At 45.3% G+C, this 24,339-nt stretch overlaps 1 protein-coding gene across 2 annotated transcripts in view; it reads right to left on the minus strand.

Annotated features, from left to right (window-relative positions):
* The window catches only part of LOC110504586 (ephrin-B1-like), a 154,077-nt gene that overhangs the window by 60,651 nt on the left and 69,087 nt on the right, over positions 1–24,339 (minus strand). For both annotated transcript variants that reach the window (XR_005041128.1, XM_036969561.1), the window contains exon 2: positions 18,898–19,175. Coding sequence is in view for 1 of the 2 variants with exons in the window: in XM_036969561.1 (XP_036825456.1) it covers positions 18,898–19,175 (278 nt within the window). In the remaining variant the exon portion in view is untranslated. The remainder of the gene's footprint in view (positions 1–18,897; positions 19,176–24,339) is intronic.

Here is a 24,339-nt window from a genome sequence, read left to right on the forward strand (position 1 = left end):
GCCACTCTTCCATAAAGGTCAGATTTGTGCAATATACGACTGATTGTTGTCCTATGGACAGAGTCTCCCACCTCAGCTGTAGATCTCTGCAGTTCATCCAGAGTGATCATGGGCCTCTTGGCTGCATCTCTGATCTTTTTGTATCCAAATCCGGCAGTATCTCGGACCTGCCTGGTGTGTTCCTTGTTCTTCATGATGCTCTCTGCGCTTTTGACGGACCTCTGAGACTATCACAGTGCAGGTGCATTCATACGGAAACTTGATTACACACAGGTGGATTGTATTTATCATCATTAGCCATTTAGGTCAACATTGGATCATTCAGAGAACCTCACTGAACTTCTGGAGAGAGTTTGCTGCACTGAAAGTAAAGGGGCTGAATAATTTTGCACGCCCAATTTTTCAGTTTTTGATTTGTTAAAAAAGTTTGAAATATCCAATAAATGTCGTTCCACTTCATGATTGTGTCCCACTTGTTGTTGATTCTTCACAAAAAAATACAGTTTTATATCTTTATGTTTGAAGCCTGAAATGTGGCAAAAGGTCGCAAAGTTCAAGGGGGCCGAATACTTTCGCAAGGCACTGTATCAACGAATTGGCGCGGGCACTAGAAAAGTTTGCAGCACCTGGCATCACCCTACTAGAATCCGAAGTCAAATGTCTGCTGATGATCTGGTGCTTCTGTCACCAACCAAGGAGGGCCTACAGCAGCACCTAGATATTCTGCACAGATTCTGTCACACCTGGGCCCTGACAGTAAATCTCAGTAAGACAAAAATAATGGTGATCCAAAAAAGTTCCAGTCGCCAGGACCACAAATACAAATTCCATCTAGACACTGTTGCCCTAGAGCACACAAAAAACTATACATACCTCGGCCTTAACATCAGCACCGCAGGTAACTTCCACAAAGCTGCGAACAATCTGAGAGACAAGGCAAGAAGGGCATTCTATGCCATCAAAAGGAACATAAAATTCAACATACCAATTAGGATCTGGCAAAAAATACTTGAATCAGTTATAGAACCCATTGCCCTTTATGGTTGTGAGGTCTGGGGTCCACTCACCAACCAAGACTTCACAAAGTGGGACAAACACCAAATTGAGACTGTATGCAGAATTCTGCAAAAATATCCTCCGTGTACAACGTAAAACACCAAATTATGCATGCAGAGCATAATTAGGCCGATACCTGCTAATTATCAAAATCCAGAAAAGAGACGCTAAATTCTACAACCACTTAATAGGAAGCGATTCACAAACCTTCCATAACAAAGCCATCACTTACAGAGAGTTGAACCTGGAGAAGAGTCCCCTAGCTGGTCCAAGGCTCTGTTCACAAACACAAAAAGACCCCACAGAGCCCCAGGACAGCAACACAATTAGTGTTGCTGTCCTAATGAGAAAAACAAAAGATAAGTGTGCATAGCAGACTCAGTGTGCATAGCGTTGCTATTGAGAAAGGCTGCCGTAGGCAGGCCTGGCTCTCAGGAGAAGACAGGCTATGTGCACACTGCCCACAAAATGAGGTGGAAACTGAGCTGCACTTCCTAACCTCCTGCCAAATGTACGACCCTATTAGAGAGACATTTTTCCCTCAGATTACACAGATCCACAAAGAATTCAAAAACAAACCCAATTTTGATCAACTCCCATATCCACTGGGTGAAATACCACAGTGTGACATCACAGCAGCAAGATTTGTGACCTGTTGCCACGAGAAAAGGGCAACCAGTGAAAAACTAACATCATTGTAAATACAACCTATATTTATGTTTATTTATTTCCCTTTTGTACTTTCACTATTTGGACATTGTTACAACACTGTATGTAGACATAATATGACATTTGAAATGTCTTTATTATTTTGTATAATGAGTATAATGTTTACTGTAAATACATTTGTATTGTTAATTTCAGTTTTGTTTACTATCTTCTTCACTTGCTTTGGCAATGTTAACAAATGTTTCCCATGCCAATAAAGCCCTTAAATTGAATTGAAATTGAATTGAAAGAGAGGGGAGAAGGGAGAACACACAAACTCATTCCACCATTGCACTCATAGTGTGAGAGAGAGGAGGAAGGAGGGAGAGGAGGATGGGGGAGAGAAGGGGGAAGGAGAGATAGGGGTATAAAAGGAAGAGAATGTATGGAGAGGATAGAGGGAAGATAGAATACAGACGAGAGAAGGAAGACGATGGAAGGAAAGGGGGTTGGAAAGAGAATAGAGGATAGAGGGAAGATAGAATACAGAAGAGAGAGGGAAGAGGATGGAAGGAAAGGGGGTTGGAAAGAGAATAGTACACAGCAGGATACTTTAATAACCTAGAGTGGCGCCGGAGCAGAAGGCAGACGTTTTACGTACCCCCAACAGATAGTTTTTTTGATCGTTTTATCTACGTTTGTAACTTATTTGTTTACTCCTTTTGTACATAATGTTGCCACGAATGTCTCAGGACTGTGATTACTCACCACGGACTAGCAGAATCCTTTTTCTTCTTTCACAACTCTGATGAGCCAGAGGCGGAGGATATACGGCTCCCTTGGGAACAGGCCCGAACCCAGTGATCTGCGTGAAGAGGAGGCGGGGAAAGAGAGGCCGGAGGGCGGGCTGCTTTCTGAGAAGTTAGAGGTGATCGAATAAATCCCCACTTCCCTCAATTCTGCTCGCAAACATGCAATCTTTTGACAATAAAATGGACGAGTTACTGGGAAGATTAAACTACCAACGGGACATTAAAAACTGTAACATCTTATGCTTCACGGAATCTTGGCTGAATGACGACAATATCAACATACAGCTGGCTGGTTATACCATGTACCAGCAGGATAGAACAGTGGCATCTGGTAAGGAAAGGGGCGGCCGTCTATGTATTTTTATAAACAACAGCTAGTGCACGATATCTAAGGAAGTCTCGAGGTAGAGTTTCTCATGATAAGCTGCAGACCACACTACCTACCGAGATAGTTTACATACCACCACAGTCAGAGGCTGGCACTAAGATAGCATTGAAAAATGTGACGCTCGTCGGCGGCGGAAGGAAGAGTGGACCAAAGCGCAGCGTGGAAAGTGTTCATGATATTTATTTACAAGAAACACTCAGACAAAAATAACAAACCCAAAAACGAAAGCGAACAGTTCCGTCAGGCACAGACACTAAACAGAAAATTAATAATTACCCACAACATTAGGTGGGAAAAAAGGCTGCCTAAGTATGATTCCCAATCAGAGACAACGATAGACAGCTGCCTCTGATTGGGAATCACACTCGGCCAAAAACAAATAAATAGAAAACATAGAATGTCCACCCAAATCACACCCTGCCCTAACCAAATAGAGAAATAAAACGTCTCTCTAAGGTCAGGGCGTGACAAATAAGCTGTACTCCGCCAAACAGGAAAACGCTCACCCAGAGGCGGCGCTCCAAGTAGCTGGGGACTTTAATGCTGGGAAACGTAAATCAGTTTTACCAAACTTCTATCAGCATGTGCAACCAGAGGGAAAATAACTCTGGACCACTTATACTCCTCACACAGAGATGCATACAAAGATCTCCCTCGCCCTCCATTTGGAAAATCTAACCATAATTCCATCCTCCTGATTCCTGCTTACAAGCAAAAATTAAAGCAGGAAGCAGCAGTGACTAGCTCAATAAAAAAGTGGTCAGATGAAGCAGATGCTAAGCTACAGGACTGTTTTGCTAGCACAGACTGGAATATGTTCCGGGATTCCTCCAATGGCATTGAGGAGTACACCACATCTGTCATTGGCTTCATCAATAAGTACATCAATGACGTCGTCCCCACAGTGACTGTACGTACATACCCCAACCAGAAGTCATGGTAGACCAGCTGTACCGTAAGACCTTTAGACAGGTCAACATTCACAAGGCCGCAGGGCCAGACGGATTACCAGGACGTGTACTGCGAGCATGCGGTGACCAACTAGCAAGTGTCTTCACTGACATTTTCAACCTCTTCCTGTCCGAGTCTGTAATACCAACATGTTTTAAGCAGACCACAATAGTGCCTGTACCCAAGAACACTAAGGTAGTCTGCCTAAATGACTACCCATAGCACTCATATACGCCTAAATGACGACCCATAGCACTCATATATGTAGCCATGAAGTGGCTTTGAAAGGCTGGTCATGGCTCACATCAACACCATTATCCCATAAACCTTAGACCCACTCCAATTTTCATACCGCCCCAACAGATCCACAGATGCAGTCTCTATTGTACTCCACACTGCCCTTTCCCACCTGGACAAAAGGAACACCTACACCTCAGCTCTGTCCAAGATGGGGTAGCAGTCAGGTGTCTTTGCCCTTCATCTTGTCGTGTCCCATGTATCTATCTTTTTATATATTTTTCTTCGCATATCTTTTTACAAATATTTTTCTAAACCTCAACTTCAAAATACTCTCCTGCAAACCGCCTCACCCAATGAGGTGTGGATCTGTTTTTTCTAAAGTACTTTTATTTACCTCGGAACCGGAATCCCCCAACAGAAGCTAGCCAGCTCATTAGCTACTAGCTAGTAGTCAGCTAACCACTGCTAGCGGTCATCAGCTAAACGTTAGCTCGGAAAGCTATCGCCAGTTTGTACAACGCGATTCAAGCCAGAGCATACCGGACCTATTTTCTCTCCATATCCCTGGATTCCTACCGCAAGCTCTAAACCTTTTCACCTGAATCATCTCAGCTAGCTAGCTGCAATCCAAGTGACTACTCCTGCCTAACGTCACTGTCCCGAAGCAAGCACCAATTATCCTGGCGCTAGCCCTCTCCCGACTAGCTGAAGAGGCCCATCAGCCACTCCTGGGCTACAATACCTTGACCCCTTCTACTGCCGGTACTGGGCACGGAACCCCGCCGATCCTTCATGACTGGAATACTGAAGTAATCTGCTCGACGGTGTACTCAACTGACTCCTACGTCGCTGTTATGGGATTTTTATGAATAATGACTAAATGATGTATACATTTAGCTTAGAATTATAATGAAACAGAATACTACTCTGTTACTGTGTGAATGTATGAATCTTATTATAATTCTAAGACTGAATATAAGGTGTGTAGTTTTAGTCAAGAATTAGAACAAGGACTTTCTGTTCCTTGTTAGAAATGAATGGAGCTATCGTCAGACCGGCTGGAATACTGTGTTCCTTACAGGACATTCTGTCCCTACCCAGAGAGAGGAGAGACCTTGGGCTTGTAGTAGATTGTTTAACAGATGGAAGACAATGTGAGAAGGCTTGTGAACTATATTGCCATTGTACCTGAGAGGAGGAGGGACATTTATGACGAAATGTGGGGTATATAAACCAATGTACATGGTATTATGACCAGAGCTCTCGGGAATAAACACTATTGATTAATTTTGAGACTGATCTTTGTCTATTTTATGCAAATAAGAACCTTACAAATTCTTAGAAACGGACAAAGTGTTTTGCTTTGTTACAATTGAATTGGTTAATGAACATATAGGAATTAAATTCCTCTAACAGTCGCAACGTCCCCTGAATGCCCATCTGCTAACCTGCTAGCCACGGCCCGCAAGCTGTCTAGAGCGTATCGGACTGTTAGCTAATAGGCCCATCGGCCAATTTCTCGGGCCACTATACCTATTTTGCCAATTGGCCTGGGCCCCTTTGACTCAACGAAGCCCTGCTCATCCATCACGACTGGACTACCGACGTATTCTGCCCAAGTTTTTTTTCTCCAACAGGCCCCTCCGTCGTGATGTCCCCTGAAGGCCCATCTGCTAGCCTGCGAGCCGCGGCCCGCTATATTGGACTGTTAGCTGAATAGATCTATCGGCCTATTTCTTTGGCCACTATACATATTTTGGCAATTGGACTTGGACCCCTCTGCTACGCGGAACCCTACTAATCCGTCACCGCACGAGGAGGCTAAAACAGACTTTCCTCCGGCGCAACGTCCCTCTAAGGCCTTTCTGCTAGCTTGCTAGCCCCGGCCTGCTAACTGATAGCTTGCTAGCCCCGGCCTGCTAACTGATAGCTTGCTTCTATTGCGCCCAGAAACCTGCTCCTTTTACTCTCTGTTCCTGAATGACCAGTTCTTATAGCCTTTAGCCGTACCCTCATCCTACTCCTCCTCTGTTCCTCTGGTGATAAAGAGGTTAATCCAGGCACTGCAGTGCCTAGCTCCACTCCTATTCCCCAGGTGCTCTCATTTGTTGACTTCTGTAACCGTAAAAGCCTTGGTTTCATGCATGTTAACGTTAGAAGCCTACTCTCTAAGTTTGTTTTATTCACTGCTTTAGCACACTCTGCCAACCTGGATGTCCTAGCTGTGTCTGAATCCTGGCTTAGGAAGACAACCAAAACCCCTGAAATTTCCATCCCTAACTATGACATTTTCCGACAAGATAGAACTGCCAAAGGGGGCGGAGTTGCAATCTACTGCAGCGATAGCCTGCAGAGTTCTGTCTTACTATCCAGGTCTGTACCCAAACAATTAGAGCTTCTACTTTTAAAAATCCACCTTTCCAGAAAAAATTCTCTCACCATTGCCGCTTGCTATAGACCATCCTCTGCCCCCAGCGGTGCCCTGGACACCATATGTGAATTGAGTCCCCCCCCATCTATCTTCAGAGCTCGTGCTGTTAGGTGACCTAAACTGGGACATGCTTAACACCCCAGCCATCCTACAATCTAAGCTTAATGCCCTCAGTCTCACACAAATTATCAATGAACTCACTGAGTACAACCCCAAATCCATAAACACAGGCACCCTCATAGATGTCATCCTAACTAAATTGCCCTCTAAATTAGAGGTCGACCGATTAATCGGATTAAATCGGGCCGATTTCAAGTTTTCATAACAATCGGAAATCTGTATTTTTGGGCGCCAATGTTTTTATTTTTTATTTAACTAGGCAAGTCAGTTAAGAACACATTCTTATTTTCAATGACGGCCTAGGAACGGTGTGTTAACTGCCTCGTTCAGGGGCAGAACGACAAATTTTCGCCTTGTCAGCTCGGGGGATCCAATCTTACAACCTTATAGTTAACTCGTCCAACGCAATAACGACCTGACTCTCTCTCTCTCTCTCGGAGACTGCCTGTCACGCGAATGCAGTAAGCCAAGGTAAGTTGCTAGCTAGCATTAAACTTATAAAAAACAATCAATCATAATCACTAGCTAACTACACATGGTTGATGATATTACTAGATATTATCTAGCATGTCCTGCGTTGCATATAATCTGACTGAGCATACAAGTATCTAAATATCTGACTGAGCAGTGGTAGGCAGAAGCAGGCACGTAAACATTCATTCAAACAGCACTTTCGTGCATTTTGCCAGCAGATCTTCATTGTGCGTCAAGCATTGCACTGTTTATGACTTCAAGCCTATCAACTCCCGAGATGAGGCTGGTGTAACCTACGTGAAATGGCTAGCTAGTTAGCGTGCACTAATAGAGTTTCAAACGTCACTCGCTCTGAGCATTGTAACGCTGCTTTGATGGTGGCTGTTGTCGTTGTGTTGCTGGTTCGAGCCCAGGGAGGAGCGAGGAGAGGGACGGAAGCTATACTGTTACACTGGCAATACTAAAGTGCCTATAAGAACATCCAATAGTCAAAGGTTAATGAAATTCAAATGGTATGGGGGAAATAGTCCTATATTTCCTATAATAACTACAACCTAAAACTTCTTACCTGGGAATATTGAAGACTCATGTTAAAAGGAACCACCAGCATTCATATGTTCTCATGTTCTGAGCAAGGAACTGAAACGTTAGCTTTCTTACATAGCACATATTGCACTTTTACTTTCTTCTCCAACACTTTGTTTTTGCATTATTTAAACCAAATTGAACATGTTTCATTATTTACTTGAGGCTAACTTGATTTTATTGATGTATTATATTAAGTTAAAGTTAAAGTGTTAATTCAGTATTGCTGTAATTGTCATTATTACAAATAAATAAATTAATAAAATGCCGATTAATCGGTATCGGCTTTTTTGGGCCTCCAATAATCGGTATCGGTATCGGCGTTGAAAAATCATAATCGGTCGACCTCTAGTCTAAATACACCTCTGCTGTTTTCAACCAAGATCTCAGCAATCACTGCCTGCATCCGTAATTGGTCTGCGGTCAAACAACCACCCCTCATCACTGTCAAATAATGCTCCCTAAAACACTCCAGCGAGCAGGCCTTTCTAATTGACCTGGCCCGGGTATCCTGGAAGGATATTGACCTCATCCCGTCAGCAGTGGATGCCTGGTTATTCTTTAAAAGTGCCTTCCTCATCATCTTAAATGAGCATGCCCCATTCAAAAACAGATACAGCCCTTGGTTCTCTCCAGACCTGACTGTCCTTGACCAGCACAAAAACATCCTGTGGCGTTCTGCATTAGCATCAAATAGCCCCCGTCATATGCAACTTTTCAGGGAAGATAGGAACCAATATACACAGGCAGTTAGGAAAGTTAAGGCTAGCTTTTTCAAGCAGAAATTTGCATCCTGTAGCACAAACTCAAAAAAATTCTGGGACACTGTAAAGTCAATGGAGAATAAGAGTACCTCCTCCCAGCTACCCACTACACTGAGGCTAGGAAACACTGTCACCACCGATAAATCCCCTATAATTGAGATTTTCAATAAGCATTTTTCTACGTCTGGCCATGCTTTCCACCTGGCTACCCCTACAACAGCCCTGCACCCCCCACAGCAACTTGCCCAAGCCTCCCCCATTTCTCCTTCATCCAAATCCAGATAGCTGATGTTCTGAAAGAGCTGCAAAATCTGGAACCCTACAAATCAGCTGGGCTAGAAAATCTGGACCCTCACTTTCTAAAATGATCTGCAGAAATTGTTGCAACCCCTATTGCTGTCTCTTTTGTATCGTCTGAGATTCCGAAAGATTGGAAAGCTGCCCCGGTCATCCCCCTCTTCACAGGGGGAGACATTATAGACCCAAACTGCTACAGACCTATATCTATCCTACCCTGCCTTTCTAAGGTCTTCGAAAGCCAAGTTAACAAACAGATTACCAACCATTTCCAAATCCCACCGTACTTTCTCCGCTATGCAATCTGGTTTCAGAGCTAGTCATGGGTACACCTCAGCTACGCTCAATGTCCTAAACAATATCATAACTGCCATCGATTAGAGACATTACTGTGCAGCCATATTCATCGACCTGGCCAAGGCTTTCGACTCTGTCAATCACCACATTCTTATCGGCAGACTCAACAGCCTTGGTTTCTCAAATGATTGCCTCGCCTGGTTTATCAACTACTTCTCTGATAGAGTTCAGTGTGTCAAATCAGAGGGCCTGTTGTCCGGACCTCTGGCAGTCTCTATTGGGGTGCCGCAGGGTTAAATTCTTGGGCCGACTCTCTTCTCTGTATACATCAATGATGTCGCTCTTGCTGCTGGTGATTCTCTGATCCACCTCTACGCAGACGACACCATTCTGTATAGCTCTGGCCCTTCTTTGGACACTGTGTTAACTAACCTCCAGACGAACTTCAATGCCATATAACTCTCCTTCCGTGGCCTCCAACTGCTCTTAAATGCAAGTAAAACTAAATGCATGCTCTTCAACTGATCGCTGCCCGCACCTGCCCGCCCGCCCGTCAAGCATCACTACTTTGGATGGTTCTGACTTAGAATATGTGGACAACTACAAATACCTAGGTGTCTGGTTAGAATGTAAACTCTCCTTCCAGACTCACATTAAACATCTCCAATCCAAATTTAAATCTAGAATCGGCTTCCTATTTCACAACAAAGCATCCTTCACTCATGCGGCCAAACATACCCTCGTAAAAATGACTATCCTACCGATCCTCGATTTCGGCGATGTCATTTACAAAATATCCTCCAAGTCTACTCAACAAATTGGATGCAGTCTATCACAGTGCCATCAGTTTTGTCACCAAAGCCCCATATACTACCCACCACTGCAACCTGTACTCTCTCGTTGGCTGGCCCTCGCTTCATACTCGTCGCCAAACCCACAAGTCTCTGCTAGGTAAAGCCCCGCCTTATCTCAACTCACTGGTCACCATAGCAGCACCCACCCGTAGCACGCGCTCCAGCAGGTATATCTCACTGGTCACCCCCAAAGCCAATTCTCTGCTGCCAACGACTGGAACGATCTTCAAAAATCACTGAAGCTGGAGACTCACATCTCCCTCACTAGCTTTAAGCATCAGCTGTCAGAGCAGCTCACAGATCACTGCACCGGTACATAGCCCATCTGTAAATAGCCCATCCAACTACATCCTCCCCATACTGTATTTATTTATTTATTTATCTTGCTCCTTTGCACCCCAGTATCTCTACTTGCACATTCATCTTCTGCATATCTACCATTCCAGTGTTTAATTGCTATATTGTAATTACTTCGCCACCATGGCCTATTTATTGCCTTACCTCCCTTATCCTACCTCATTTGCACACACTGTATATATACTTTTTCTACTGTATTATTGACTGTATGGTTGTTTATTCCATGTATCACTAGCCACTTTAAACAATGCTACCTAATATAATGTTTACATACCCTACATTATTCATCTCATTTGTATATGTATATGTATATGTATATACTGTACTCTATATCATCTACTGCATCTTTATGTAATACATGTATCACTAGCCACTTTAACTATGCCACTTTGTTTACATACTCATCTCATTTGTATATACTGCACTCAATACTGTATCTTGCCTATGCCGCTCTGTACCATCACTCATTCATGTACATATTCTTTATCCCCTTACACTTGTGTCTATAAGGTAGTAGTTTTGTAATTGTTAGCTAGATTACTTGTTGGTTATTACTGCATTGTTGGAACTAGAAGCACAAGCATTTCGCTACACTCGCATTAACATCTGCTAACCATGTGTATGTGACAAATAAAATTTGATTTGATTTGATTTGATGTGTAACTCTGTTGTTGTATGTGTCAAACTGCTTTGCTTTATCTTGGCCAGGTCGCAGTTGTAAATGAGAACTTGTTCTCAACTAGCCTACCTGGTTAAATAAAGGTGTTCTCAACTAGCCTACCTGGTTAAATAAAGGTGTTCTCAACTAGCCTACCTGGTTAAATAAAGGTGTTCTCAACTAGCCTACCTGGTTAAATAAAGGTGTTCTCAACTAGCCTACCTGGTTAAATAAAGGTGTTCTCAACTAGCCTACCTGGTTAAATAAAGGTGTTCTCAACTAGCCTACCTGGTTAAATAATGGTGAAATAAAATAAAAATATGTGAGAATGTTATTAATTGACTACAGCTCAGCGTTCAACACTCAACGTAGTGCCCTCAAAGCTCATCAACAAGCTAAGAACCCTGGGACTAAACACCTCCCTCTGCAACTGGATCCTTGACTTCCTGACGGGCTGCCCCCAGGTGATGAGGGTAGGTAACAACACATCTTCCATGCTGATCCTCAACACGGGGGCCCCTCAGGGGTGCTTGCTCAGCCCCCTCTTGTACTCCCCGTTCACTCATGACTGCACGGCCAGGCACGACTCCAACACCATCATTTAGTTTGCAAATGACACAACAGTGGTAGGCCTGATCACCGACAACAACGAGATATCCTATAGGGAGGAGGTCAGAGGCCTGGCCATGTGGTGCCAGGACAACAACCTCTCCCTCAACGTGATCAAGACAAAGGAGATGATTGTGGACTACAGGAGAAAGAGGACTGAGCACGCTCGCTCCCATTCTCATCGTGCAGGTTGAAAGCTTCAAGTTCCTTGGTGTCCACATCACCAACAAACTAACATTTTTTAAAAATGTTTATTCATTTCACCTTTATTTAACCAGGTAAGCTAGTTGAGAACAAGTTCTCAGTTACAACTGCGACCTGGCCAACGGTCCAATGGTGCAAGCCCGCCATGACAGTCGTGAAGCGGGCACAAAACCTATTCCACCTCAGGAGACTGAAAATATTTGGCATGGGTTCCCAGATCATCAAAACGTTCTCCAGCTGCACCATCGAGTTTCACCTGGTTTCATCACTGCCAGGTATGGCAGGTATGGCAACTGCTCGGCCTTCGACCACAAGGCACTACAGAGGGTAGTGCGAACGGCCCAGTACATCACTGGGGCCAAGCTTCCTGCCATCCAAGACCTCTTTACCAGGCGGTGTCAGAGGAAGGACCTAAGAATTGTCAAAGACTCCAGCCACCCTAGTCATGGACTGTTCTCTCTGCTACCGCACGGCAAGCGGTACCGGAGCCAAGTCTAGCTCCAAGAGGCTTCTAAACAGCTTCTACCCCCAAGCCATAAGACTCCTGAACATCTAATCAAATGGCTACCCAGACTATTTGCATTGCCCACCCCCCCTTTTCCACACCACTGTCACTCTCTGTTGTCATCTATGCATAATCACTTTAATTAACTCTACCTACATGTACATACTACCTCAACTAACCGATGCCCCCACACATTGACTCTAAACTGGCACCCCCCTGTATATATTGTTCTTTTTTTACTGCTGCTCTTTCATTACTTTTATCTCTTATTCTTATCAGTTAGGGGCTCGTAAGTAAGCATTTCACTGTAAGGTCTACACCTGTTGTATTCGGTGCATGTGACTAATACAATTTGATTTGATTTGAGTGCATCACAGCTGAGACAGGATGAGTGTTTGTGTTTGTGTGTCCGTGTGTGTGTTTGTCAAGGGGATCAGTGTGTGTTAAGAGATGTGATGCAGGGACAAGATTAATTTAGATGAATACATGAATATGAGATTCATCTCAGAGAGGGTTCTATCGTAACCAATGGTTACCATTCACTGACCGTGAATATGATAATGAAAGTGGCCTCCCTCTCTCTCTCTCTTACCCTCTCTCTCTCTCTTACCCTCTCTCTCTCTCTCTCCCCCCTCTCCCTCTCTCAGTAATAATAAAACCAGTACAATAACCAACCTCAATAACCCTGTGCTGCACAAACAGACACACGCCCACTGCACGGCTCATCCTTTCAGAATGAGATATCATGACAATGACTAGGAGAGACAACCAGCCCAGCTCTCTCTCTACAGTCACAGCTGAGGGCACGGCATACAGCCCATACACCAATAGTAAACACCATACACCACTAGTAAACACCATACACCACTAGTAAACAGGACAACAACTTCTCCCTCAACGTGATCAAGACAAAGGAGATGATTGTGGACTACAGGTAAAGGACGGACCGAGCACGCCCCCATTCTCATCGACGGGGCTGTAGTGGAGCAGGTTGAGAGCTTCAAGTTCCTTGGCGTCCACATCACCAACAGCTATCATGGTCCAAGCACACCAAGACAGTCGTGAAGAGGGCACGACAACACCTGTTCCCCCTCAGGAGACTGAATGATTTGGCATGGGTCCTGAGATCCTCAAAAAGTTCTACAGCTGCACAATCGAGAGCATGGTTGCATCACCACCTGGTATAAATACTGCTCGGCCTCCGACATCACTGGGGCAAAGCTTTTTGCCATCAGGACCTCTATACCAGGCGGTGTCAGAGGAAGGCCCTAAGAATTTTCAAAGACTCCAGCCAACCTAGTCATAGACTGTTCACTCTGCTACCGCATGGCAAGCGGTACCGGAGCGCCAAGTCTAGGTCCAAGAGGCTTTTAAACAGCTTCTACCCCCAAGCCATAAGACTCCTGAACAGCTAATCAAATGGCTTCCCAGACCACTCTTTTATGCTGCTGCTACTTCCTGTTTATTATCTATGCATAGTCACTTTAACTCTACTTACATGTACATATTACCTCAATTACCTCAACTAACCGGTGCCCTGCACATTGACTCTGTACCAGTTCCCCCTGTATATAGCCTCGCTATTGCTATTTTACTGCTGCTGTTGAATTATTTGTTGCTTTTATTTTCTATTTTTTACTTAACACTTATTTTTCTTAAAAGTTCTGAAAGCATTGTTGGTTAAGGCTATACCTGTTGTATTCAGCATTTCACTGTGAAGTCTATACCTGTTGTATTCAGCATTTCACTGTGAAGTCTATACCTGTTGTATTCAGCATTTCACTGTGAAGTCTATACCTGTTGTATTCAGCATTTCACTGTGAAGTCTATACCTGTTGTATTCAGCATTTCACTGTGAAGTCTATACCTGTTGTATTCAGCATTTCACTGTGAAGTCTATACCTGTTGTATTCAGCATTTCACTGTGAAGTCTATACTTGTTGTATTCAGCATTTCACTGTGAAGTCTATACCTGTTGTATTCAGCATTTCACTGTGAAGTCTATACCTGTTGTATTCAGGATTTCACTGAGAAGTCTACACCTGTTGTATTCAGCATTTCACTGTGAAGTCTATACCTGTTGTATTCGGCACATGTGACAAAAAACATTTGATTTGAAACACCACACCACTAGTAAACACCACACACCACTACTAAACACCACACACCACTACTAAACACCACACACCACTACTAAACACCACACACCACTACTAAACACCACACACCACTAGTAAACACCACACACCACTAGTAAACACCACACACCACTAGTAAACACTACACACCACTAGTAAACACCATACACCACTAGTAAACACTACACACCACTAGTAAACACCACACACCACTACTTAACACCACACACCACTAGTAAACACCACACACCACTAGTAAACACTACACACCACTACTAAACACCATACACCACTAGTAAACACCACACACCACTAGTAAACACCACTAGTAAACACCACTAGTAAACACTACACACCACTAGTAAACACTACACACCACTAGTAAACACTACATACCACACACCACTCGTAAACACCACACACACCACTAGGAAACACTACACACCACTAGTAAACACTACACACCACTAGTAAACACCACACACTACTAGTAAACACCACACACCACTACTAAACACCACACACCACTACTAAACACCATACACCACTAGTAAACACCACACACCACTAGTAAACACCACTAGTAAACACTACAAACCACTAGTAAACACTACACACCACTAGTAAACACCACACACCACTAGTAAACACCACACACCACTAGTAAACACCACACACCCTTAGTAAATACCATACACCACTAGTAAACACCACACACCACTAGTAAACACTACACACCACTAGTAAACACCATACACCACTAGTAAACACTACACACCACTAGTAAACACCACACACCACTACTTAACACCACAAACCACTAGTAAACACCACACACCACTAGTAAACACTACAAACCACTACTAAACACCATACACCACTAGTAAACACCACACACCACTAGTAAACACCACTAGTAAACACCACTAGTAAACACTACACACCACTAGTAAACACTACACACCACTAGTAAACACTACACACCACACACCACTCGTAAACACCACACACACCACTAGGAAACACTACACACCACTAGTAAACACTACACACCACTAGTAAACACCACACACTACTAGTAAACACCACACACCACTACTAAACACCACACACCACTACTAAACACCATACACCACTAGTAAACACCACACACCACTAGTAAACACCACTAGTAAACACCACTAGTAAACACTACACACCACTAGTAAACACTACACACCACTAGTAAACACTACACACCATTAGTTAACACTACACACCACTAGTAAACACTACACACCACTAGTAAACACCATACACCACTAGTAAACACCACACACCACTAGTAAACACCACTAGTAAACACCACTAGTAAACACCACACACCACTACTAAACACCACACACCACTACTAAACACTACACACCACTAGTAAACACCACTAGTAAACACCACACACAACTAGTAAACACTACACACCACTAGTAAACACTACACACCACTAGTAAACACTACAAGTAAACACTACACACCACTAGTAAACACTATACACCACTAGTAAACACCATACACCACAAGTAAACACTACACACCACTAGTAAACACTACACACCACTAGTAAACACTACACACCACTAGTAAACACTACACACCACTACTAAACACCATACACCACTACTAAACACCATACACCACTAATAAACACCACTACTAAACACCATACACCACTAGTAAACACCACCACTAAACACCATACACCACTAGTAAACACTATACACCACTACTAAACACCATACACCACTACTAAACACCATACACCACTAGTAAACACCATACACCACTAGTAAACACTACACACCACTACTAAACACTATACACCACTACTAAACACCATACACCACTAGTAAACACCACACACCACTAGTAAACACCACTAGTAAACACTACAAACCACTAGTAAACACTACACACCACTAGTAAACACCACACACCACTAGTAAACACCACACACCACTACTAAACACCACACACCACTACTAAACACTACACACCACTAGTAAACACCACTAGTAAACACCACACACAACTAGTAAACACTACACACCACTAGTAAACACTACACACCACTAGTAAACACTACAAGTAAACACTACACACCACTAGTAAACACTATACACCACTAGTAAACACCATACACCACAAGTAAACACTACACACCACTAGTAAACACTACACACCACTAGTAAACACTACACACCACTAGTAAACACTACACACCACTAGTAAACACTATACACCACTACTAAACACCATACACCACTACTAAACACCATACACCACTAATAAACACCACTACTAAACACCATACACCACTAGTAAACACCACCACTAAACACCATACACCACTAGTAAACACTATACACCACTACTAAACACCATACACCACTACTAAACACCATACACCACTAGTAAACACCATACACCACTAGTAAACACTACACACCACTAGTAAACACTATACACCACTAGTAAACACCATACACCACTAGTAAACACCACACACCACTAGTAAACACCACTAGTAAACACTACAAACCACTAGTAAACACTACACACCACTAGTAAACACCACACACCACTAGTAAACACCACACACCACTACTAAACACCACACACAACTAGTAAACACTACACACCACTAGTAAACACTACACACCACTAGTAAACACTACAAGTAAACACTACACACCACTAGTAAACACTATACACCACTAGTAAACACCATACACCACAAGTAAACACTACACACCACTAGTAAACACTACACACCACTAGTAAACACTACACACCACTAGTAAACACTATACACCACTACTAAACACCATACACCACTAGTAAACACTACACACCACTAGTAAACACAAGCAGAGTGTTGTTGACATGGACACACAGGGATAAACCTACTAATCTTGATTCTGTGGATGTGTGTGTATGCATGTGACCATGTACGTGGCAGCTCCTATCTAGGGCAGTGCTGATCTGATGTTCCATCTCCCTCTCTCTAGCCTTTTATCTCTCTCCCTCTCTAATCAATCAATCAGTCAATCAATCAATAAATCAATACATCAGTCAGTCAGTCAATCAATCAAATGTATTCATAAAGCCCTTCTTACATCAGCAGATGTCACAAAGTGCTGTACAGAAACCCAGCCTAAAACCCCAAACAGCAAGCAATGCAGAGGTGTGGATGGAGGGATGGAGGGCAGGGATGGAGGGATAGAGGGATACAGAGATGGAGGGATGGAGGGGTGGAGAGTGTGGTGGATGAATAAGAATGAGTTGGGTAACATAGATAATTAAAATGTCTTATCTGCATAATAAGCTTATGTGATATACTTGTTATTAGAATGTATTTCTTTGGACTCTGGTGTTGGCAGTTGCACTTCTTCCCTCAGCTGGGGCTCAGTCACCTGGGGTCAACTCTCTCTCCCCCACTGAGAGAGGGAGGAGGGGGTTGGCTACAGGCTGAACTCTCTCTCCCCCACTGAGAGAGGGAGGAAGGGAGGGATACAGGCTGAACTCTCTCTCCCCCACTGAGAGAGGGAGGCGGGGGAGGGCTACAGGCTGAACTCTCTCTCCCCCACTGAGAGAGGGAGGAGGGGGAGGGCTACAGGCTGAACTCTCTCTCCCCCACTGAGAGAGGGAGGAGGGGGGAGGGCAACCGGCTGAACTCTCTCTCCCCCACTGAGAGAGGGAGGAGGGCTACAGGCTGAACTCTCTCTCCCCCACTGAGAGAGGGAGGAGGGGGAGGGCTACAGGCTGAACTCTCTCCCCCACTGAGAGAGGGAGGAGGGCTACAGGCTCAACTTTATTGGTATGGGAAACATATGCTAACATTGCGAAAGCAAGTGAAATAAATAATAAACAAAAGTGAAATAAACAAAAATTAACAGTAAACATTACACTCACAGAAGTTACAAAATAATAAAGACATTTCAAATGTCATATTATGTCTACATAGTGTTGTAACGATGTGCAAATAGTGAAAGTACAAAAGGCAAAATAAATAAACATAAATGTGGTTTGTATTTACAATGGTGTTTGTTCTTCACTGGTTGCCCTTTTCTTGTGGCAACAGGTCACACATATTGCTGCTGCGATGGCACACAGTTGTATTACATCCAGTAGATATGAGAGTTCATCAAAATTGGGTTTGTTTTAGAATTGTTTGTGGGTCTGTGTAATCTGAGGGAAATGTGTGTCTCTAATATGGTCATACATTTGGCAGGAGGTTAGGAAGTGCAGCTCAGTTTCCACCTCATTTTGTGGGCAGTGTGCACATACTGTAGCCTTTCTCTTGAGTGCCAGCTCTGCCTACGGTGGCCTCTCTCAATAGCAAGGCTATGCTCTCAATAGCAAGGTTATGCTCACTGAGTCTTCTACATAGCCAAAGATTGGGGTAAAGGAAAAAGAGGTCGAGTTTTTCTCCTACTCTTGGCTCAACTTTATAAAGATTGATTCAGTACTCACATGTGATGTAGTAATTCATATTCTTCTTAAACTCCAGGCCCATATAGTTGGGACTAAACTCCTGGAACTTGATGGTGAACTTGATGTCCTTCTCTGGCTTGTTACAGTTGACCAGTACGTTGGGGTCCATGACCGTGCTGCACCCCTCTGCCTGCTCCCTCCTGACCAGGTACAGCTTATAGAACTCATAGTCTCGTCCTGGCTCAGCCTTGGGGCAGATAATGTCCAGCTTGTCCCCGATATCTGGGTAGATGACCACCCCTCTACCTGACAGGAACCTGAGGGGAGGAGAATAGTGTTAATAAGATATCTGGGTAGACGACCACCCCTCTACCTGAACAGGCCCCCATTAACATCGATGGGGCTGTAGTGGAGCGGGTCGAGAGTTTCAAGTTCCTTGGTGTCCACATTACCAACGAACAATCATGGTCCAAACACACCAAGACAGTCATGAAGAGGGCACGACATAACCTATTCCCCCTCAGGAGACTAAAAAGATTTGGCATGGGTCCCAGGATCTTCAAAAAGTTCTACAGCTGCACCATCGAGAGCATCCTTACCGGTTGCATCACCGCCTGGTATGGTAACTGCTTGGCATCTGACCGTAAGGTGCTACAGAGGGTAGTGAGTACGGCCAAGTAAATCCTTGGGGCCAAGCTTCTTGCCGTCCAGGACCTATAAAATAGGTGGTGTCAGAGGAAAGCCCAAAATATTGTCAAAGACTCCAGTCACCCAAGTCATAGACTTTTTCCTCTGCTACCGCACAGCAAGCGATACTGGAGCATCAAGTCGAAGACCAAAAGGATCCTTAACAGCTTCCACCTCAAGCCAAAAAACTGCTAAACAATTAATCAAATGGCCACCGGACTATTTATAATTGACACCCCCAACCCCCTCCATTTGTTTTGCTACTTGCTGTTTATTATCTATGCATAGTCACTTCACCCCTACCTACAGTTGAAGTCGGAAGTTTACATACACTTAGGTTGGAGTCATTAAAACTCATTTTTTAACCACTCCACAAATTTCTTGTTAACAAACTATATTTTTAGCAAGTCAGTTAGGACATCTACTTTGTGCATGACACAAGTCATTTTTCCAACAATTGCTTACAGACAGATTCATTCACTGTATCACAATTCCAGTGGGTCAGAAGTTTACATACACTAAGTTGACTGTGCCTTTAAACAGTTTGGAAAATTCCAGAAAATCATGGCATCCACTATTATCCTGACATTTCACAATCTTAACATAAAGTGGTGATCCTGACTGACATAAGACAGGGATTTTTTACTAGGATTAAATGTCAGGAATTGTGAAAAACTGAATTTAAATGTATTTGGCTAAGGTGTATGTAAGCTTCCGACTTGAACTGTACATGTACAAATTACCTCGACTAACCTGTGCCCCCACACATTGACTCGGTATCGGTACCCCCTGTATATAGCCTCCACACTGACTCGGTACCGGTACCTCCTGTATAAAGCCTCTACATTGACTCGGTATCGGTACCCGCTGTATATAGCCTCCACACTGACTCGGTACCGGTACCTCCTGTATAAAGCCTCCACATTGACTCGGTATCGGTACCCCCTGTATATAGCCTCCACACTGACTCTGTACCGGTACCTCCTGTATAAAGCCTCCACATTGACTCGGTATCGGTACCCCCTGTATATATCCTCCACATTGACTCTGTACCGGTACCTACTGTATAAAGCCTCCACATTGACTCTGTACCGGTACCCCCTGTATATAGCCTCCACACTGACTCTGTACCGGTACCTCCTGTATAAAGCCTCCACATTGACTCGGTATCGGTACCCCCTGTATATATCCTCCACATTGACTCTGTACCGGTACCTCCTGTATAAAGCCTCCACATTGACTCTGTACCGGTACCCCCTGTATATAGCCTCCACACTGACTCTGTACCGGTACCTCCTGTATAAAGCCTCCACATTGACTCGGTATCGGTACCCCCTGTATATATCCTCCACATTGACTCGGTATCGGTACCCCCTGTATATAGCCTCCACATTGACTCGGTGTAACGATTCTCTTCTTGTGAAGTAGAGGCGGACCAAAGCGCAGCGTGGTGGTTGTTCATTGTATTTATTGACGACACTATACATGAACAAACTAACGAAAAAAAACAAGAAACGTGAGAACTCAAACAGCCCTGTCTGGTGCAAACACAAAAACAGGAACAATCACCCACAAACACACAGTGAAACCCAGGCTACCTAAATATGGTTCCCAATCAGAGACAATGACGAACACCTGCCTCTGATTGAGAACCATATCAGGCCGAACATAGAACTAGACCAAAACATAGAAAAACAAACATAGACTGCCCACCCAACTCACGCCCTGACCATACTAAATAAATACAAAAACAAAGGAAATAGAGGTCAGAACGTGACAGTACCCCCCCCCAAAGGTGCGGACTCCGGCCGCAAAACCTTGACCTATAGGGGAGGGTCTGGGTGGGCGTCTGTCCGCGGTGGCGGCTCTGGCGCGGGACGCGGACCCCACTTCGCCATTGTCTTAGTCCGCCTTATTGTCCGCCTCCGTGGCTTACTCACCATGCCCACCCCTCTCAATGACCCCACTGGACAGAGGGGCTGCTTGGGACAGAGGGGCAGCTCGGGACAGAGGTGAAGCAGCTGCTCGGGACAGAGGGGCGGCAGCTGCTCGGGACAGAGGGGCGGCAGCAGCTCGGGACAGAGGGGCTGCTTGGGACAGAGGAGCAGCTCGGGACAGAGGTGAAGCAGCTGCTCGGGACAGAGGGACAGCTGCTCCGGGCGGAGGGGCTCTAGCGGCCCCTGGCTGACTGGCGGCACTGGCGGCCCCTGGCTGACTGGCGGCCCCTGGCTGACTGGCGGCGCTGGCGCTGGGCTGACTGGCGGCACTGGCGGCCCCTGGCTGACTGGCGGCACTGGCGGCCCCTGGCTGACGGGCGGCACTGGCGGCCCCTGGCTGACGGGCGGCACTGGCGGCCCCTGGCTGACGGGCGGCACTGGCGGCCCCTGGCTGACGGGCGGCACTGGCGGCCCCTGGCTGACGGGCGGCACTGGCGGCCCCTGGCAGACGGGCGGCATTGGCGGCTCCTGGCAGACGGGCGGCACTGGCGGCGCTGGGCAGACGGGCGGCGCTGGGCAGACGGGCGGCGCTGGCGGCGCTGGGCAGACGGGCGGCGCTGGCGGCGTTGGGCAGACGGGAAGCTCTGGCAGAGGCGCCGGACAGACGGGAGACTCCGGCAGAGGCGCCGGACAGGCGGGAGGCTCCGGCAGAGGCGCCGGACAGGCGGGAGGCTCCGGCAGCGCTGGAGAGGAGGAAGGCTCTGGACGGATGGGCCGGAGAGACAGCCTGGTACGGGGAGCTGCCACCGGAGGGCTGGGGTGTGGAGGTGGTGACGGATAGACCGGGCCGTGCAGGCGCACTGGAGCTCTTGAGCACCGAGCCTGCCCAACCTTACCCGGTTGAATGGTCCCGGTCGCCCTGCCAGTGCGGCGAGGTGGAATAGCCCGCACTGGGCTATGCAGGCGAACCGGGGACACCGTGCGCAAGGCTGGTGCCATGTAAGCCGGCCCAAGGAGACGCACTGGAGACCAGATGCGTAGAGCCGGCTTCATGGCACTTGGCTCGATGCCCACTCTAGCCCGGCCGATACGCGGAGCTGGAATGTACCGCACCGGGCTGTGCACCCGCACTGGGGACACCGTGCGCTCCACAGCATAACACGGTGCCTGCCCGGTCTCTCTAGCCCCCCGGTAACCACAGGAAGTTGGCTCAGGTCTCCTACCTGGCGTAGCCATACTCCCTGTTAGCCCCCCCCCAAGAAATTTTTGGGGCTGACTCCCGGGCTTCCATCCACGACGCCGCGCTGCCTCCTCGTACCAGCGCCTCTCCGCTTTCGCCGCCTCCCGTTCTTCCTTGGGGCGGCGATATTCTCCTGGCTGAGCCCAAGGTCCTTTACCGTCTAATTCGTCCTCCCATGTCCATACCTCCTCGCGCTGCTCCTGCTGCTGCTTTCTCCTTTGCCCATTACCACACCGCTTGGTCCTGTTGTGGTGGGTGATTCTGTAACGCTTCTCTTCTTGTGAAGTAGAGGCGGACCAAAGCGCAGCGTGGTGGTTGTTCATTGTATTTATTGACGACACTATACATGAACAAACTAACGAAAAAAAACAAGAAACGTGAGAACTCAAACAGCCCTGTCTGGTGCAAACACAAAAACAGGAACAATCACCCACAAACACACAGTGAAACCCAGGCTACCTAAATATGGTTCCCAATCAGAGACAATGACGAACACCTGCCTCTGATTGAGAACCATATCAGGCCGAACATAGAACTAGACCAAAACATAGAAAAACAAACATAGACTGCCCACCCAACTCACGCCCTGACCATACTAAATAAATACAAAAACAAAGGAAATAGAGGTCAGAACGTGACACTCGGTATCGGTACCCCCTGTATATAGTCTCCACATTGACTCTGTACCGGTACCCCCTGTATATAGTCTCCACATTGACTCTGTACCGGTACCCCCTGTATATAGTCTCCACATTGACTCTGTACCGGTACCCCCTGTATATAGTCTCCACATTGACTCTGTACCGGTACCCCCTGTATATAGTCTCCACATTGACTCTGTATCGGTACCCCCTGTATATAGTCTCCACATTGACTCTGTACCGGTACCCCCTGTATATAGCCTCTACATTGACTCTGTACCGGTACCCCCTGTATATAGTCTCCACATTGACTCTGTATCGGTACCTCCTGTATATAGCCTCCACATTGACTCTGTACCGGTACCTCCTGTATAAATCCTTGTTATTGTTATTTTATTGTGTTACTTTGTATTATTTTTTACTTTAGTTTATTTGGTAATATTTTCTTAACTCTTTCTTGAAGTGCATTGTTGGTTAAGGGCTTGTAAGTATTTCACAGTAAGGTCTACACTGTTGGTTAAGGGCTTGTAAGTATTTCACAGTAAGGTCTACCTACACATGTTGTATTCGGTGCATGTGACTAATGAAGTTTGACATGATGTCTGTAAAGGCCTCCACATGGTACCTGTTCTAATTTTTATTTATTTATTTTACCTTTATTTAACCAGGTAGGCAAGTTGAGAACAAGTTCTCATTTACAATTGCGACCTGGCCAAGATAAAGCAAAGCAGTTCGACAGATACAACGACACAGAGTTACACATGGAGTAAAACAAACATACAGTCAATAATACAGTATAAACAAGTCTATATACGATGAGAGCAAATTAGGTGAGATAAGGGAGGTAAAGGCAAAAAAAGGGCCATGGTGGCAAAGTAAATACAATATAGCAAGTAAAACACTGGAATGGTAGTTTTGCAATGGAAGAATGTGCAAAGTAGAAATACAAATAATGGGGTGCAAAGGAGCTAAATAA

Source organism: Oncorhynchus mykiss, chromosome 31 (genome assembly GCF_013265735.2).
Source record: "Oncorhynchus mykiss isolate Arlee chromosome 31, USDA_OmykA_1.1, whole genome shotgun sequence".
In the NCBI taxonomy this organism is placed as follows: domain Eukaryota; kingdom Metazoa; phylum Chordata; class Actinopteri; order Salmoniformes; family Salmonidae; genus Oncorhynchus; species Oncorhynchus mykiss.